General features: G+C 37.9%; 1 protein-coding gene across 2 annotated transcripts in view; it reads right to left on the bottom strand.

The window, feature by feature from the left end:
* Nucleotides 1–2,298: 2,298 nt before the first annotated feature.
* The window catches only part of larp4 (La ribonucleoprotein domain family member 4), a 17,386-nt gene continuing 836 nt past the window's right edge, over nucleotides 2,299–18,848 (bottom strand). Inside the window, exons 2-17 of one of the 2 annotated variants that reach the window (XM_015391150.1) lie at nucleotides 12,799–12,907; nucleotides 12,509–12,667; nucleotides 11,273–11,351; nucleotides 10,740–10,876; nucleotides 10,557–10,660; nucleotides 10,364–10,474; nucleotides 10,226–10,279; nucleotides 9,939–10,148; nucleotides 8,392–8,495; nucleotides 8,095–8,136; nucleotides 6,508–6,747; nucleotides 5,522–5,576; nucleotides 5,274–5,426; nucleotides 5,053–5,192; nucleotides 4,764–4,965; nucleotides 2,299–3,945 (exon numbers count right to left, since the gene is read on the bottom strand). In XM_015391150.1, coding sequence (XP_015246636.1) covers nucleotides 3,547–3,945; nucleotides 4,764–4,965; nucleotides 5,053–5,192; nucleotides 5,274–5,426; nucleotides 5,522–5,576; nucleotides 6,508–6,747; nucleotides 8,095–8,136; nucleotides 8,392–8,495; nucleotides 9,939–10,148; nucleotides 10,226–10,279; nucleotides 10,364–10,474; nucleotides 10,557–10,660; nucleotides 10,740–10,876; nucleotides 11,273–11,351; nucleotides 12,509–12,667; nucleotides 12,799–12,907 — 2,298 coding nt within the window. In that variant the 3' untranslated portion in view covers nucleotides 2,299–3,546. The remainder of the gene's footprint in view (nucleotides 3,946–4,763; nucleotides 4,966–5,052; nucleotides 5,193–5,273; nucleotides 5,427–5,521; nucleotides 5,577–6,507; nucleotides 6,748–8,094; nucleotides 8,137–8,391; nucleotides 8,496–9,938; nucleotides 10,149–10,225; nucleotides 10,280–10,363; nucleotides 10,475–10,556; nucleotides 10,661–10,739; nucleotides 10,877–11,272; nucleotides 11,352–12,508; nucleotides 12,668–12,798; nucleotides 12,908–18,848) is intronic. The other variant, XM_015391151.1, reaches the window with a different exon arrangement.

Genomic DNA, 18,848 nt, shown 5'->3' with positions numbered 1-18,848 from the left:
TCTGGATAGAAATCAGGCAAAAAATTTTTTTTCATCTTAAATGCAGAATTTTTATGTATTTGTTTTTTTTTACCATGTTGATATAACTACTGATCTAAATGGGTTCCCCTGTCAGCTAAAGGCATGGTTTAGAGTCACTATACTGCAGTTAACGATTAATTACTTAATTAGTTGACGATTGTTTCAATAATCGATCAATCATGATTAATCCGATTGTTTCAGCCACATTTTTTATTTATTAATTTGCTGCCTTGTTCATCAATTGCAACTCCAGCATAGGCAGATAATGTGATTGACTGAATTAGTAACACCTAATTATGACTTCCAAATTAAATTTGAATATTTTGCTCTGTATCATTGAAAGGCCTACATTTCTTTATATATTTAATGTATTGTTAAAGAGCTTTTGGGAATCTGTTAGTGGTTAAGGATTCCCAATCAGCAGCACAGTACATTTATATATTGGGCGGCTGTTTTGCCATTACCAGTTATTGTCTAAAATCTTATCTTTGTACTCAAATTGTGGATAAAATATTTAGAACACATTTCCGAGAACTGAGGAAAGTCTAAAACTGAAATATGGAAGGAACATTTTGACTTTTAAAACAAACTTGATTGTTTTGATCTTATTGCAGGTCAAAATGTTGCTTCCAAAGATATATATATGAAACCATGAATTAAATTGAACATTTCTAAATTTCCAAATGAATAACATAAGACCATTTTTATAAGACATTCTATTTCATTTGAAAGGTTTGACTAAATTGATGACAAAAGAAATCTTGAAATAAAACAATTAAAAAAGCATTTTCCATTAAAACAAGTTGATTTTTTTTTTTATTTCTGATCACATTATGAGTGAAATGTTGATTGCAAAGAATAAATCCTCAGTCAGCAGACTTTAATTGACATTCAACAAAAATGTTTTAAATTAAACAAACTTGGAAATCTTCATTATGTTAAGATCTTTATGCAAATTCAAACATTGAACTGACTTCACACAGATACCTGTAAAACATTCTTAAAGTAATCAAAAACAATGACAGAAATTTAAATCCTGCTTAATGTCACATTTTATCTACCCATAGAAATGTGTTACTTGTTTCCCCATCTATTGTTAGTGATTAAATTTGAAGTTCCTAATCATTAATACAGAAAGAAAGAGCTAAAAGATCTAGAAAATTCAAAATAAATTTAATTCAGCATTGTTTTTTAAAGCAGATAAGTAGATATCAAACGCTTTATCAACAAAGAGCTTTGCAGGCATTACAGTCGACACAGGCATCCATCCTCGGTAAAGAATAGAAAGATGCAGAAAAATCAGTAAAAGGCAACCCTTAACTGCGCTTTGTCTGGGCAAGGAATCCAAGGCTGGAGCAAAGACGTAAGACAAGTGAGACTGGAGAGCCAAATCAAAATAATTTATTTTTGGTGACATTTCATACAGTTTCTACAATTGTGTCTCAAACACTTGGTTGATCGATTACTACATTGCCTGTTGCCACCCCAACCCTAATCAAACAGAAACACAACCCAAATAATATGTCAGAGGGGGAAAGCAGGTTCTGTAGGTATTTGCAAGCCTGTCGACATCAACCATATGCTTCTAAAAATTATTTCACATTACTTATGAGTACGATTCTTTTTAAAAACATGTTAGTGCATTTCTTGAATTATACTAAATCACTAGCTGCTCATACCCAATGAGGAAAAAATATATATAATTATAGCCCCAGTGATTGGATACTCGTTCACTGCATTGACAGACCCAAAGGAAATGCATCAAGTATTTTTCCTTTCAGCTGACACTTTGATCAGTATACAAATGTCATATGCGTGATTTTTTTTTGACAATACGATTTCACACAACTTTGGCGAAACCAGCCTACCAAGATTGGGAGAAAAGCTTTGTGCATTAAAATTAAAATAAATAAATTCATAAAGCAACACATACAGTGAGTCAAACTTCATATTCTAAGCAAACCTGTTTTTTTTTTTTTTTCAAAATAAAAAAAAAAGGGAAAAAAATAAAATGGAGAAACAAACCTGCAAACTCACCCTAAAGCACAAAAACAATCCGATAGATACAGGTCTGTCAAAAGCCTCTCGTCAAATTTAGTACTAGAAATAATTACATTCTCCCACACATCTCTAGTGGAGGGTTATAACAATATAGCATAGGCAACTATACCTCTACAGCTTCTCAAAAAAAAAAAAAAAAAAAAAAAAAAAAAAAAAACAAAAAAAAAGAATTTTGGAATCTGTAAATCATATACCAGTCTTATGTTTACACATTTAGCCTATCTCAATAAAAATCAGAAACGTTATCCTAGAACTATGATCGCAGGCAGCTGGCACATAGCATGAGGAAAAGTTTCTCATTTTCCACAACTTCGCTGCCAGATATTTTGTAGCTATCAACCTTAACAGCACTCCTTAGCCTCTTTTCTTAAAACTTTGTCACCATTAGGAACAATTCACAGATATAAGCTTAACCTGAATATCCTGTGATAATGTAGAAAAGCCAAACGTCACTTGAACCAACAGGCACACTTAACAGTCAAATCTTACCATCGACATATAGATTCTCTACCCCCCAAAAACAAAAAAACAGAGATGTAAACAGAGAACCTGACTGATTAACAATGCAGTTCTGAATCCACTGCAGTGGATAGATCAACAAATGGTTCTGATTAACAAAATAACATGAAAAACTTTGGACCAGGTTCATGACCACCCCCCCTCCTAAAACCTCTATTTCAGTTTCAAACAAAATCACAAAGGTGACCGAGGTGTACAGGAACAGTTTCTGAAACTGATAATGACTCAGATTCATAACACCACTGTTTAACACAGTTTCGTTAATTTACAAATAGAAGACTCCGTCTTTTTTTTCTGGACAACGATTCAGGATCTCTGCTGGAAAAATCAAGTTATCCATTTCATAAAAATCGGTGCAACTGCAGCACTTCAATCATTTTGCCTGACAATCAATGCACACGTAGACATCGTTCGACCCTTCAGTCATACTTGCGAACCTAAGCACACGGGGGAAAACAAAAACTGATGTCTCTTTGCGTGTTAGTGATATCTTTGTACATGTATGACATATATGCATGTTTTCCTCTTAGTGCACATTGTTCTTGCAGACCAACATCTATTTTCAAAAAAAAAAAAAAAATAGGTAGAGGGCCGTTTAATGTGGCCCAGCATCCCACCTTCCCCCAAGCAGAGCATAAGCACAGCCTCCTGATAAATCGCACTTATATGGTGTTAAGCGTAACGCTGGAGGCCAAAGCGAGAGCCAGGTCCCTTTTAGAACCACTTCTAAGAGTTCATCAGGCGTCACTCTGCCCTCAAGTCCTGGATGTTAGTCATTTTAAAAGCTTTTCATTGGACAGTCTCCGCTCAGGGAGGGGGGAAGGTGGCTACCATAAAGTTGTTGCTTTTTATTTTATTTATCTTTATATAGTTTTATATATATATTTATATATATATCTCCATGTATATATATTCATACATATTTTTTCTAGTCATATCAAGTTTTTACTTTGGCGAAACTGGTGGTATATTCTGCTCTTTGCCAGTGTGTCTGTAGCCTCCCTGAGGGGAGCCTCTTCGAGCCGGGGGCGGGCGCCGTTGGTCCCGGAACTTGAGCCCCCCCGGGCCTCTGGGCCCGTTGCTGCGATGGTAACCTTGAGAGTCACGTTCACGCGGCGGTCGGCTCTCCTTGCATTCCCATCCCCCCTCCTTGTCGTGGCCTCTCTCCTGCTTATCTCCTGGGCTGCTGCTGCTGCTGGAGGCCAGCTCCTCGGCCTTGTTCACGCGCAGCTCACGTAATGGTTGGCCAGACGCTGCGGCAGAGGGAGCCTGGGCAGGGGCTGCTGGGGGAGGGTCTTTGGGTGGCCGTTGGCACACTTCGGCGTAGCTGAGTTTACGGGGTTCCTGAAGAAAGGTAGATTACCAAAAAATATATATCTTATGTTTAAGACCTGAGTGACTGAAAGTAATTGTTCATTTACAGTGTTAAAGTACTACTTCAGTGATGTAATATAACCGTAAAATCTATTTCATTCTGCAGGAAACTTATGTAATAGACCAACACAAAGTAAATACCGCTGTCAGAAAAACCATGATGCTTCATTTATTAAAGCTAGCTGATGCTGCAGGGTGTTTCTCTTTATTTTGTGTTATTTTTTGGTTTAATATCAGCATAAAAAAATGTGAGCATGAAGAAATGAAAAAAAAAAAAATATATATATATATATATATAATATATATATATAAAAATAACAGTAAGAATTTGTTTTTGTTTTTTATTTTAAATTGGGCAAAATCTCTCAAGTTTCAAGTATGATAGGGTAGTAAATGTCAATATGTTCAACTTGTGTAAAATAAGCATTTTAGAAATGTTTACCCATCTTATAAAGGGAGATAAATTATCTTGAAAACCATTTGTTGTTACCTTTAACTTGAAAAGGTATATTAAGGCACAAGGTTTTAATGTTTGAACAAAAAGGTTCAAGGGGTATGAATACGTCTGCAAACCATTCTTCAGCTTCAGAGCTTATAATCAGAATGTTAATTGGAAAATAATGTTCTGAACTAATGGCAGGAAAGAGTAGCAAACAAAAAAAAAAAAACGACGAACCTGCAAATTTCATATAAAACAGAAAGTTCCCCCCCATTGTCTCCCTGATGTAAAAATTCTAATAACCAGGAATAAAATCAAGTTTGCAGTAAAAAAGCAGATCTCCAAGTACCTGTGTTGGAGTGGAAATAGTGGCTGTAGAGGGGGCTGGTGTGCTGGTGGTCCCAGCTGTGGAAGCAGCAGATGGCTGAGGTCGTGAGCAAGACGTAGGCTGTGAGGAAGAGGAGTTCAAAGTAGTTTGAACTGGTGTACGCTGAGTTGCTTTGGACACTGGGGGTTCGGCCCGCTCGACTCTCTTCTCTTGAGGAGTTATACTGTCAGAATAAACATTTTGAGGATCAGCTCACAGAAAGAAACAGTAAATATATCGGGGAAACAAAAAACAAAACAGGTCATCATACCGGGAGGCCAGAGAACCAAGTGGTTGCGAAGTGGATTTTGGGGTGGTCAGAGCAGGACTTGAGACAGCCACAGCATCCTCACTGGGATGGGTTTGGGCTGATCCTGGACTAACAGTGGTTTCTTTACTGGTCTGCTCCGTCTGTAAGATGCAAAAATGCGTTTAAATTACAATTCTGAAAACTCACAGAGTTCTATTAATTGTAAATAAAATAACTCTTACCTTGTACAAACCTCGCACTACATCAGACATTCGGTTTTCTAGCACAGGCTCTCCCTGCGTGCTGACCACACAGCCAGGAAGAGGCGGGAAGTTGTTGGCAGCCAAGTCAAACTTGGGAGGAGAAACCTTCACGTCGGCTAAAGGGACAGGCCTCTGGAATGATAATGGAGAAAGCAGTCGAATAATGAAGCCATGGCTGAAAATCTAAACAAACCGAAGCACTACGGCAATCAGGCTTAACCATTTACCGCGTTCCGCTCATCTTCTCGCCTTCTTCGTGTTCCTCTGTAGGTTGTGCTCCGTCTGCAAAGCACATAATTAAACTGTTAGCATTAAGCGTCAAACAATAAGTTTATCCCTTCATTTACACATATAGGTTGGAAGAAAAGTACAATATAAAAAGAGCAAGCAAATAATTGGGTAAATTATTTAGTACAGGAACTTAGTGTTTCAGTCAAGATCTGATGTCAAATATCACAGAGATAGCTAGAAAGTGACAGAGCAGTCTTTTCTGTTTCCCCAGAAACAAAACAGAGTTTCTTTTAATTTGTACAATTCTTTAGTTGTTGTTTTTTTCTTTAAATCATCTACCCACTTGATAAATCCAATTTTGTAACCCTTAGTCTAATCGCAGCTTTTATTAATTTACAAACAAATCCAGTTGGTTCTCTTCTGAACACCCTTCTAAGGTCTACAAACTGACAAAACAAATTTAAACTTATTTTCTCCGTTCTAATAAAAAAAAAACTTACATTTCTCTTGATTTAAATATACTGAAAGCCCCCTGAGTCTCAATAGTAATGGCATTGTGTTTAGCAATCCGTTTATTTCCTTTTACAGTCCTAAAGTCCACCAATGCCTATAAGTGGCAATTTAGAATATTTCTAACAGAGTAAAGAGGCAGTGTTTTTAACGAATAAAGCCACATAAAGAAATCTGGACAAAGTCACCAGCTTTCCAAAGGAACTCAGAGCAGTTCAGGTCATTACAATTCTATAAACATTAAATTAAGTCCAGTTTAAATGTCATCAGAGAACCTCCACCATGGGGCTAGAAAGAACCGCATTGCATTGTGGGACTCTCTAGCATCTGTTTGCCATCATCAGTTGCACCTTGAACGCTGCTTTTGTTATTTTATCCTTTTGTATTAAAAAAAAAGTTAAAAACATTGAGCAAACATGCTGTGTCCTTAACAGTAAAAAAAAAAAACTTATCAGCAGTAGTCCAAGTTTACCTTCCACGTCCAGCGATGCTGCTGTCATCACTAGGATCCAAAGATGACGAAGAAGAGGAGAGCTGCGAGAAGGCTGAAGTAATGTCAGCAGTTGTCTGATTGGGGTTAGTGGTGATGGGGGCTCCAACACCGACAATAGGCGGCTGTGGGCTGCGCAGTGCAGCCAGACTCTCCAGTGAAACAGGTGTTATTGAGGCTGCAGTCACCTCACTCGTCCTGACTTGGGGCTTTACGTGGTTTCTGCTCCAGAAGAAATTTAAATAAAGTTTAGTTAACATGGATCACAAATGGCAGATTCCAAATGAACACACACAGTGATAATTGCTAGGTGTTTTGCAGTTCTGCTTCCAATTCCCAAGATTTAGACAACATTCAGGAACTTTGAAATTCACAAATGTTAGGCTACAACAGCCCTATCTGAACTAAAGCATTTCCAGTGCTAGTTCAGCTCTGATCCTAAAGTCAGTTGTAGTTTAATTTTTCTCAACAAGTGTAAAGGATTTATTCCCTGCAGTGAGACATATTTGATGTGAAACTCTTCAGTATTTAAAGAGTGCGAGAGCACCTGCCCAAAAGTAAAACGTGGTGGTGGTAGCATCTTGCTGTAGTTTACAAATGGAGAGAAATATATCAAAAGCTGTTAGAGACTGCAACAGACCAGAGATATGGTTATTTTAACTCCAGCTTGACTGGAGAAAAACCTTTTGAAAGTTAAATAAAGATAATTTTAAAAATTGCACTTAACTAGTACTGAAATCACTTTGGTGAAAATACATCACATACAGAAAACAGCAACATGCAATTGTTTTCAAAGCAAACAATGGCTCCAACAACCCAAACATAAGTCGCATCCTTTACAACAACATAGGCAAGCAGGCAGGGTTGTCTGGGTTACATCTGTCAACGTGATTGGCTGAAGGAGTAAAGACTGCAACCAATCACAGACTCGCCAAGTAGAGCCGACATAACCCGAGTGAAACAGAGCTTAAGTTGAAGTATTTTCTATATGGTTCATATTTAATTCTATATTGAGTCAACCCTCAGATCTCATAATCTGAACGCTCATTGGGATGGGAGTGAAGCGTCTGACTCTGGAAAGTAAGAGAATAGTAGAGAGAGAAAATAGAAAGAAAAGAAAGAGGACCAGAAGCCATTTAACTGCATCCCATATTTTCCCTCTATGCGCATCATGATCTCATCATCGGGTTGAAATGATTCCTCAGCTGCTCCTGACTGCATCAACTCTGTCGGCTCTCGCACATGATATTTGGTCAATGATGAAAACAACAATAAAATATAAAAAATGAGTTAGTGTAAAATGGAGTTAATAACTGATGTTACACATATTGATGCAGAGGATGTGTTTGGCGCCTAAAGTTCATGAATGGCATTAACTGGTAATCAAATTTAAGAGGAACATTTTTTTTATCTATATAAATGGCACCAAACATCATCACAGAAATGAGGAGGACAAATGATCAAAATAAACATATTTGATGATTAAAGGGTGTGGTCCTGTTAGGGCTGCAGCACTATGGTAAAACATGAAGGCAGTGATGAAGCTCATAAAGTATAACATGGAGGTACCTGAAGGCATTTATTACATTCTTTCTTGAGTACAGAGGGACACTGTGAGGACAGTAAGAAAGAGGGAAGTGAGAAGCATTTCCCTGTCGGGTTATATTTTCTTCAGACAACACTGCATTGCAGATGATCTAATTTCAACAGTCTAACTCAGCATGCCAACAACAACACAAGTGGTTAAAGCTACAGTTTAATTCTAGTATGATCATGAAAACAGAAGGCTGAGATTTAAGTAAACCTTAAAAACACAGCTCAGCATAAAACAAAAACACCTGAAGAACCCAAACTAAACCTGCTTACCGGTTTCTGTTGAATGGGCGAGTTAGGTTAAGAGCAGTGGAGCCAGCTTTGTAGTGTCCTGCAGAGCCAAATCCATTCACAAAGCTGCTGTTAGGAAAAGGTGCCTGCAGGGAGGGAAAAAGCAGCTTTTACTGATCTAGTTTCATGCAGCAATTTTCTTTATTTACTTTGCAACACTTCAAGAATGTCAGAGGGAGGCTTTGAAGCTCATATTTAAGCTGAAATTTACTTCATTTTAAATCCCAATATACACACACAATATTGGATGCAACAGATACTAGGCTATTGAGCAATGATTCACCATCCTTCATGCATTCGGGAATATCCTAATGATAGAAAAGAAAACAAGGGTGAGCTGTACTTAGTTTTAATACAACCTAATGTTTTTCTTACATGCATTTTGCTCTTAGAGACTCCAGCAATTGCTTGAACATCGTAGGCAATTAATCCAAACTAGGAAAATGCTTTGTACTAAAATTTTTGTGTACAGATACATTTTCTTTAAAGCAGTGGTCTCAAATGAACATCTTTGATAATATGGTCTATTAAGCTGTTATTTTACCAGGTGGTGTTGAAGCATCTAAAATGGTCCAGGAGTTTCCTTTAAGAACAAAGGCCAAGAACGGATCACTGCTTTAAAGCAGAAAAAAATCCAATTATCCATTTGGTCCCAATTTTAATCAATTGTGCCAAATAGACCTTTTAGCATACAAAAAGGGTCACAGTTTTACAATGTTTGTGACCAGAGATCTAACGTTTTCAACAGTTATTATCCACAACATGATCAGCCCATGTAGAAAGTGGAGAGTTCAACTATGAATTATACCCAACATATGGAAGATTAAAAATGCATTTTTTATGTAAAAGTAAAAAATTTTTAGGGGGAAATATTCAACGCCACACAGCTCAAGTTTTGTAAAACTTACAGTTTGAACACATATCTCCAGAAAGACCGAAGACAGAAGACCTTAGCTATTAAATCAGATGCATCATAAACATCTGGGATTTGGATATGCAATAGTTTTGTGCAAAAGTTCCAAAAAGGTGGGAGCAAACAGGTTAAAAAAGTGGATGAAATAACACATTCAAACTTACAGATGGTCATCATTAGACTCTCTGACCGTGATGTTTTCAGCTCTTAAATGGCAATGAAGTTCGAAACTGTTTCATTACAAGAATCTTATGGTCTATTTAAGACACAGAATCTGAGTACAAGAGACGACTTCCCTGACTGTGAATAATAAAGCTGTTAAGCAGCATTTTTTGTTTTACACACGGTTCAGTTTTAACAATTTCAAAGAACTGCCAACCGTCGGTCTCATCCCTGTTTTTCCATAGTACAACAGAGCCTTAACACCAAGAATGCATTAAAATTATTGTTTTATATACTACCTAAAATCACCTTTAAATGTTATACACAAAAATACTGATCACAATTATAAAAGCAGCACCAGCTGAAATAAGGAAATCTCTTTGTAACATAAATATATGTTTACCGTGATTTAGTCAAACTACATGTAGTCTGTTAAGAGGAAGTTGCTCCTTACCAGAGGAGTTTCAAAATAAGGTGTGGGTGAAGGGGTCCAGGTAGGAGGTACAATGCCGTAGACTGGGTACTGCTGCTGGGGGTAGACGTGCTGCATGTAGAGTGGAGAGCTGTACTGGGATTGGTTCTGGGACTGCTGAGCGTATAAGCTGCTGTCCATGCTACGGTAACCATTCTTTGCAAAGAATGTGTTTATGGCCTTTATCCTTGCCTGTTGGGAGAATAAAGAGCAATTAAACAACTGAGGTTTCCCAAAGCGCTACCTGTGAAACATTGTGTTTAACTTACCATAATGGGTTTTCCCTGAAATGTTTTGACTTCTTCCCTTAAGTACCTGTATGCCTGGAAGAGCGATTCAACAGTCACCTAAGGAGCTGCATTTTGAACGGTCAGCAACAGAGGAGAAAAGAGTGTAAACAGATGTACCTGCTGAGCATCTGTGTCCGATTGGAATGTGATGTACCAGTTGTTGTTGTGTGCAAACTCAACACTTATCACCTTTGGACAATTGTCGTTTTTAAACAACGACTCAACTTCCTGTGGAGTTGAAGCAAAATAGTCTGCTTTAAAATCTACTGCTTCTATCAACGACTAAAATATGTGCAAATGATGGCTGTACCTCAACAGGTGTAGTTTCAGGCACCTCTCTCAGGATGATGATGCATCGTTTGTGATTGGGTCGCACTTTTTCCCCTTTTTCATCAACTTGTACCATTGGAGAAGCTAACAGCATGACATGTATATAAATAGAGATTCCCCACAAAATCACCAACCAAAGTGTCATCCTGATACTTTTACTTACATCTCAACACATCCAGGATGAGCTCCATGTCCGTGGTGAGGACCTTTATGCCCTCCATGCTGGCTATAGTCCAAATGGGGACAAACTGGTCGCTGTCCATCTGGGACATGAGGTATAAATCCTTGGAGAGATTTTCTCTGAAACAAAATGATAAATTCATGCAGGTGACTTTCAAGTTTTTTGTTTTCAAAAGACTAGAAGAGATGGGTCCCTTACCAATGAGCTTCACATTCAGAGGTTTTAGAAAATGTAGTTTAAAAAAATCGTTATCTTGGACAAGGTTCCTACACTTCCCATTTCTTTTAATGAGATACCAGAGGAAGCCTGAGGGTGACTAGTTACTGGAATTATGTGTAAACAAATCTAGTACCTCCCCCTTGTTACTCCACAGATTTTATTCACTTTTTAAAATCTTTTCAGTAATAAAAGCATGTCATGGTGTAGCAACTAAGGCCTTCATGCAGGCCATAACTAAAGGAAGTTGAATAGGGTTGTTTATTTCACTTCTCTATATTTACATGTTTAAATCCTACCTTGAGAAATAAAACTCCAGTTCTTTCTTCAGAGACTCTCGTAGGTTTTCAGAGGAGACTTGCTCTTCAGTTTTGGAATCTAAAGGGGAACGAAATCAAAGTAAGAAAAATGATTAAAAGCCAAACCTTTGGTTCAATAAACTAAGACATGCCTCAAACAGCTGTCTTTCCTATTAATCTTGTCTCCATTAAATGTGGTTCTGGCACCTGTAAATCTAGTTTATTAAAGATAGAAAAAAAATGAGAAACTGTTTTAATGGCCTCTTATGTGGTTTAAAGCTGTTTAAAATACAAGACTTAATTTTATCACAGTGAATTGAGGAGCAACATACTCAGTGTTCATACAAAAAGAAAATGTATGCATTACTAAAATGACTAAATAATGATAAAAAAAAATAACTTATTAGAATGATACTTTCTCAAGGTCTAGTTTTAATGAAATGCTGTTCAGTTATTTAGCAACCTATATGTATGTATGTATGTATGTATATATATATATATATATATATATATATATATATATATATATATAAAAAGTTAGTGTAACATCGAAGGAATTAAAATTTAAAAAAAAAATTGGTTTGGAGATTTTAAATTTGTACGCATCCAGTGTAACCCAGCCTTTACAGAGGGCCAAATCCCTCTAAACCGAAATTACAATGGCACCTGCATTCAAGCTAACTCAGCATGTGTCTCCTACATGAGCAAAAAAACAAAAAGCAACCATCATACGACACAAGCCACTGGACACACTGGCTCAAGGAAGCAGGGCTACAGATGTCCTTTCTGATTCTGATTGAAACTGCACAAACCATAAAAGAATTACATTCTTCATTCAGGGCTAACATATAAATGAATTCTCTATTAGACTTGCTGTATGTGAAATTGATTACAACTTTCTGAAAAATCTATGGTATGGCAGGGTACTTCACTTCTCTATAATGTCCAGTTCAGGTTTCTAAGAGTCAATAAAGATAGATGTTGACAAGGTAGATTAGGAACTGATTAATTGGTTAGGTGTGGTTGTATATGAATGAACTGTAAAGGTCCGAACCGCCAGTCAAACACTGGATGTGTTCAAAGACTGAAAGAAATTTTGCTGCAGGCAAGCTAGGGATAAACTTTTAATAATAAAACTAATTTTAAAAGGTTTTCTTTCCTTAAAAAATCCTATTTCTAATGCACTGGGAAGAGGCATCTCCTTAGCTGCAGCGTGCATGTGAGGTAACGACTGACCAGAGCTCCCCGTCGTGGACTCTGCAGGGGAAAAGCCCAGCTCTTGAGGGTCCATTCCATTTACTGCTATCTCAGCTGTTGCTGTGGAGCTGCTGTCACCCAGGGTGGTAAATCCCACAGTGTACTGCTTACAACCAGCTGATGGAGTCTCTGAATAACCTGTTCAAAACACAGGAACAAAGTTGGGTTGCGAAAATTAGTCAAATATTTATGAATTCTTTTTTACATTGTTCTGATCTCAGGGCTGATTTGCCTTATGTCATTTTTATGTTGATGTATTAAACACTTACTGATGTCTGAGGGAGGCCAATGAGGACTGGTAACAGCCTCGCTGGGGGCCACAGGGATCTCCTGCCACACCTTGGCATTTGGGTTCAAACCAGCACCGTTCGAGGTGACCTTAAAAAAACAAAAACAAAAAAAAGATCAGGTAAGCTCAAATCAAAACAAGAATAAAGAGTCTAATATTTGGGTTCTGGCAAAAAAGGAGTATTGCAAAATACGCTTAAGGATTATAAGGAACATGGAATCCAAGTTCCAGGTAAAGTGATCACTTCCAGAGGTTTTTCATTCTAGGTCAACTTTTTAGCAGTCTGCCACAGTAGCCATCTCAAAATCTGTATTCTTGCTTAAAATAACTGCAAAAAATTCTCCATAAGTAAAAGCAACAAGACAGATGCAAACTCAGTCTCATGGGTTTGTCATAGGTTTTTCAATAAATCCTATGAGTTAAGATTAATACTTATTTTAACTTGAAAGAAAACGTACCATCTGTAAGAGCCTAAATGTAGTTTATTTGAGTTAGAATATTTAGTTTTTATTTTATTTAAGTATATGCAAATTCATTAGATAAATATTGTTTTTTTTATTTTTTATTTAATGATCCAAAGGGATTTAGGATAAAAAAATGCTATTTTCATATGTTCAGTTAATTGATATTGTGAGTAAGATATGACTTTTATTGTGACATTTAAAAACCCACGAAGGGGAGTGGTTTATCTTCATGCCAGGTGAGGAATGCAGTGGGAATCAGATGGAGATTGGAGCGCAATAGTTTTTTGACCTCACCCTTCCCCGGCTCCGTTGACTTTAAAAGGACTTAATTTCATGGATGCATTTTATGTTTTCTGTAATGTTGCCTTAAGTTTTCAAGTAAACCGTTGAAATCAAGAAGTGGACTCATGGAATTATTTTCAGAGTGCTTTAGATACAAGGGAGTCTGACGAGCGTCAAGCTAAAGCTTCAATAAGGACAGCAGGAACCTACACCATCTATTGTCTTTATGCGCCGTGAATCCAAGGCATTGTGACACTGTTCACACTCAACTCTTACTTTACTCCAAACTCACAATACTCCACGTCATGCATTAAAACCAAGTAATGCTCGGCTCATTGTTAAATAATTGCTGGATACCTGAGAATATTGTGCAGTGCTTATCAAGCATTTACAGAAAACGTAAAACCTGCAAAAAAGAAAAACACCTGTTCTGTGTACTTCTGATTGCCTTTCATTTCGACAGGTAAGGCGAGCAAAAGAAAACGGCAGCAATTTGCACAGCGGATGAAAGGCCCCACTACATCATCAAGCCTGCTGGTTGTCTGTTTCACTTCAACATAGCAGACCTTGATTTAACAGAGCGAGTCACAGTGCTTAATTTACTCTGAAAAGTCAAACAAAGCCAACAGAATCCCAAAGTCCAACAGATCCTGCAGATATGATCCAATGTCATGAAGTCCAGAAGCTATAGCTGGATAACAGCGGTCTAGAAAATATCAAGCAAAGTGTACAGATTGATCTGACGCGTGTTGCCGTTCTCATACTGCAATCCCTTCATACAGGCGGGCGGTAGCACTCAGAAATCCAAGCGACAGCTCACTGAAGCCAGCCGAACAATGAGATTTCCCGTTGCACTTTGTGCTAAATGGAAGTGAATATAAAGCGTGTTTTAGGTGGTAAAAACTGCAAAAAGCAGAATATAAAATCAAACATTTTTCACCAACAAGTCTGGAGATTTTTTATTTAATGTAGGTATTAACTGAAAAACTAACCACAGTTCAGAATATATTTTTGTGAGATGATCAGAGCGCTGACTTTTCCTTGTTCATGAAAAAAAAAACAACCTGTGAGGATAGATCACAGCATGGATGCAGTGACCATCTCCCAGATATCTCCTGGATTGGTTGATGTGCCATGTCAAACCGCAAAAAATCACATTCTCAAACTCTAGCATCAGATTTAAATCTGCTTGATGTGGATGATACCACAGAGACACAAGGTATTGAGCCAAGCAATCCAACATGTTGGATTTCCTTCATTGGTGATCGCAGTGGTCATCTCAGTTTATCAGGGGCTCTCAGAAGGGGATGACAGGGCAGAAATCAGCAGGAATCTTGCCGAGTGAACACTCAATTATACTTTCACAATAATAAAATTGCAACAACCCATGTAGTGAAATCTGTGTTGTATAGTTTTTATTATTTTTATATAGATTTAAACATCAGAAAGCTCAATGCATTTCAAATAAAAGAAATTCCTTGTAGGAAACCTAACAATTCCAAGACATACTGGGGCCTTACTTCCGCTCACATATTTATTTTTTTAAGAATGCACCTTAAGGAGGCAACACCTAATCCAACAGGGGGTGTAATCTGTTGGTTGTTTTGGCTGCGACTGACAGAGCGACCAATCATGGGAAGCTTTCCCGATGTTAATCAAAAAACATTGGAACCAAAACAAACTAAAAAACATGATTTATTTACATTCATATCTTGTGACCCAAAACAAAGTTAATGTCAAATAATTATTTTGGAATAGACAGACAGACAGGGAACTCTGCTCTTTTTCCAGATTAAAAGTATTCTCCATTTCCTAATGCAGACAATAATAAACAATACCAGGATAAAAAGAGATGTGCAGTAAACTGTCAAACTAATGAGACAGAGCATGGAGACAAAATTCTAAAACATCCTTGTATAAAGTTTACTGGCAAAAAAGAAAGATTTTGGGGGTAGTTGGAATTTAAAAGATCAAACCTAACTTTTGTTTTCTCCTCGCTCTGTGCTTACATTGATGAAAAGTTATTTTCATTTGACCCCCATATGGCTTTAAATTAATCTTTTTCAGTCCTGTACTTTTATATTAACTGCATAATACTAACGGTTTGAATGTGTTAAACACTTTCTTGTTCAGCATTTTTAAGAGAAGCCTTCAATTTGGCTAATTATTTGCATTTTTTTTTTTCTTTTGAAACGGACGAAATCCAAACCAGAAAGCAAAACTTAATACCCCTCTAATTGTTGCACTTCCTATACAATACATTAATCCAGGTTTGTGGTAGAGGCTGCATTTTCTCAAGTTTCCATTTTGCAGTGAAGGAACTCTGCTTTTTGTACCCAATATCTGTAAGCTGCAGTCAAATGCAGCTTTGCCTTGGGTGTCGCTCATAGTGCTACACATTGACAAACAGGCACACTCAATCTCTCCTCACTTCTCTCACACAAGCAAGCAGCGCCTGCTCCTGTATCTGTTTTCACATAATAGTACAATACTATATCTGTACATGTGATTGGCCACATGGCCGCCATGCTTGCCAATGAAAACACAGTTCTGCTTTAAGCAAAGTTGAGTTTGAGCCCTGTAGACTAAGCAGCAAAAGAAAGAAAATAAAAAAAACTGCTGTTATTGTTCTGTTCTATACGAAGCACTGGCTGCATTTATAGAGTGAGTGGATATTAAATGTGCGACTCGATGGAGGTGAGGGGGATCCCATCTTGGTGGAGGCTTGGAGCTGCAGTAGACATTTCCTGCTTAGAGGTTGCAGCATCAAGGGTGTGCTAATCTTGAATGCCAATTTTAATTCTGCAGTATGGACACTGCACTGTTTTTAGTTAAGTTTAAACTCCTCCCATGCCTTCAAAACTTCGGCTACATTCACACAACAGCCTGAAGTGACCCGATCCGATTTATTTTGCCCATATGCGACCTGTATCTGGTCGTTTCATGGCAGTCTGAACAACACGGATCCGATTTTTTCCAATCCGACCCAGGCCACTTGGCTATGTGGTCCTGAATCCAATACGAATCTGATCTTTGCAAATGCGAACCTGTGTCTGAACGGCCAGGTTCCATTCATCCGACCTGATCGCCATCAGTAACCAACATGGGTCATTATTCTGCTTCTTGCTACACAGGAGCGGCAAGAAGAACAAACACCATGGCGGACAATGATGCGGAGAGCAGTATTTTTTTTTTTTTTTACCATCTTGAAAAGATTGAGGTTTTAAGGTTTGGAAAGATCGCTAGATGCACTCCAGCACAACATCAATATTTACTTCCGTTTTTGTATTTTATATACTCTAATAATCCCAGAGGGAAATTACTTCTTTGCATTTAACCCATTCCCTTGGGGAGCAGTGTGGGGTTAAGGGTCTTGCTCAGGGACCCAGAGTGGCAGTCTGTGGGAGTGGGGGATCGAACTCACAACCTCAGCATTCAAAGCTCTATGCCCTAACCACTAGGCCGCCACTCCCATTGATCGATTGGCCTAAAATTGGTGGTAGGATCCTATGACCATACGAAGATATCCGACTGGCAAAAATAAGAAAGTCTACTGTTAAAGCAGCATATTTTAGAGGTTGCCTCTTGGAAAACACAAGGACTCCACTCTGGGTGAACCTCCTTCATGATCAAGGTATCACCCCCGGTCAGGTAAGTATGACAGTTTGCAAAGGAGATCACATACAAGTGGCATATATTTGGAAATGTGAACGGCAATGCAACAAAATCGAATTTCACACAAAAAAAAATCAGAATTGAGCATCAAGGCCTGCATTGTGAATGTCGCCTAAGTAGCATTTCCTGTGGTGCTTTTTGCCCCTCACCATCAGCAGCATAAACTACCCTAAGCATACATAAGGGCAATATACACACAATGCAGCCATACCAATAATGAACTATTTAAAATATAATCAAAAACAAAAAATAAATTCATATATACACACATACATACACACACAAATTCTTCATAACAAGCCAGCAGGGGGGATGGGTGGCACTTGGTCTGCATACTGACTTGCTTGTAATATCAACAATGGTCAACTAGATGGGCCACAAGGACTTTTGGAGACGCAGGAACTAGTGGCTGATATATTCTAAGCCTTCCCTTACCCTGAGTAACCAAGGTGACAAAAGGTCATAGTGTGTGTGTGGAACAACATTAAAGAGGGACCAGAGAAGGAAATGTCATCTTACCAAGGCAAACTTTAGGGTTGCAAAATTGACCAATTCCAATTAAACAAGTTAAACTTGCTGACATCTGTTTCGGTTAGCTAAAAAAATAATAAAATCACCAATCTGTGTTTAAATAGTATAATTTAGGGAGAAGTGGTGTATCAGCTTCTATAATTTCTTTGAATTTGTAATCCCTGTAACTACCACATGATGCTGCTTCCTCCAGCACCTTTGGCCGTCCACTGTGACAGCAGCACCTCGCTGTTAGCCGTGTTCCTCCTGTTGACGCAAAGGAGGAACACCCATCCCTCCAAAAATAATAAAAAAAATCTGACTCCTTTGTCACTCACAACAGGGAAGGGCATTTATCAACTCTAAACATGGTCACAATGCATGCTTGTGTGTCGCAGGCCATAGACAACCTACAAGAGTCAGCTGACTGCGCAGCTAAGCTCAAACCATGTATTTACAGCGCTCTGCTAGGCTAGCTAGCACAGCGATTAGCCGGGATAATATTACAGCAGTTTAACCTGTAACTCGGTCAACAGTCGAAGCACCAATGAAGAATTAGTTGAATATATGCTCCAGTCCTTCAAGTATTCCCTACCATTATTATATGGTTCCACCAAAATAAAAGTCACAAGCTAATTATTACTCAGCAAACTACTTATGAGTGCTGAACGGAGCGGCTCCGCTACAGTTAGCTAGCCGCATTGCTAACGTCCAAGTGTTAAACATTTGCATATGCTGGCTTGCACACATATGTTTAACCTGCAGCGTCTGTTTCATTAGAGACTTATGAAAGTTGCAATAACAAAAAGTTTCAAAAGAGAAATCTGAGGAAAAACAGACGTTTACACTATGCGCCACCTGCGTAACGTTGCTTGGTCGGGTTAATTTTAGCAGATAAATGTGACTTCTGCGCGAGCAGGTCTCCGGTGTTATACAAGGGAGAAACACCCCCAAACTACCCATATAAAAAGTGCTCCAGAATTCACACAAATCCTTAAATATTAGCTTGGATGTAATATATTTAGTACACTACAAGATGAAATGATTATATATATATATATATATATATATATATATATATATATATATATATATATAT

The sequence above is a fragment of the Cyprinodon variegatus genome, unplaced genomic scaffold (assembly GCF_000732505.1).
Source record: "Cyprinodon variegatus isolate N-32 unplaced genomic scaffold, C_variegatus-1.0 Scaffold526, whole genome shotgun sequence".
NCBI lineage: Eukaryota > Metazoa > Chordata > Actinopteri > Cyprinodontiformes > Cyprinodontidae > Cyprinodon > Cyprinodon variegatus.
The sequence above is the reverse complement of the archived record's forward strand: the minus strand, read 5'-3'. Positions and strand labels throughout refer to the sequence as shown.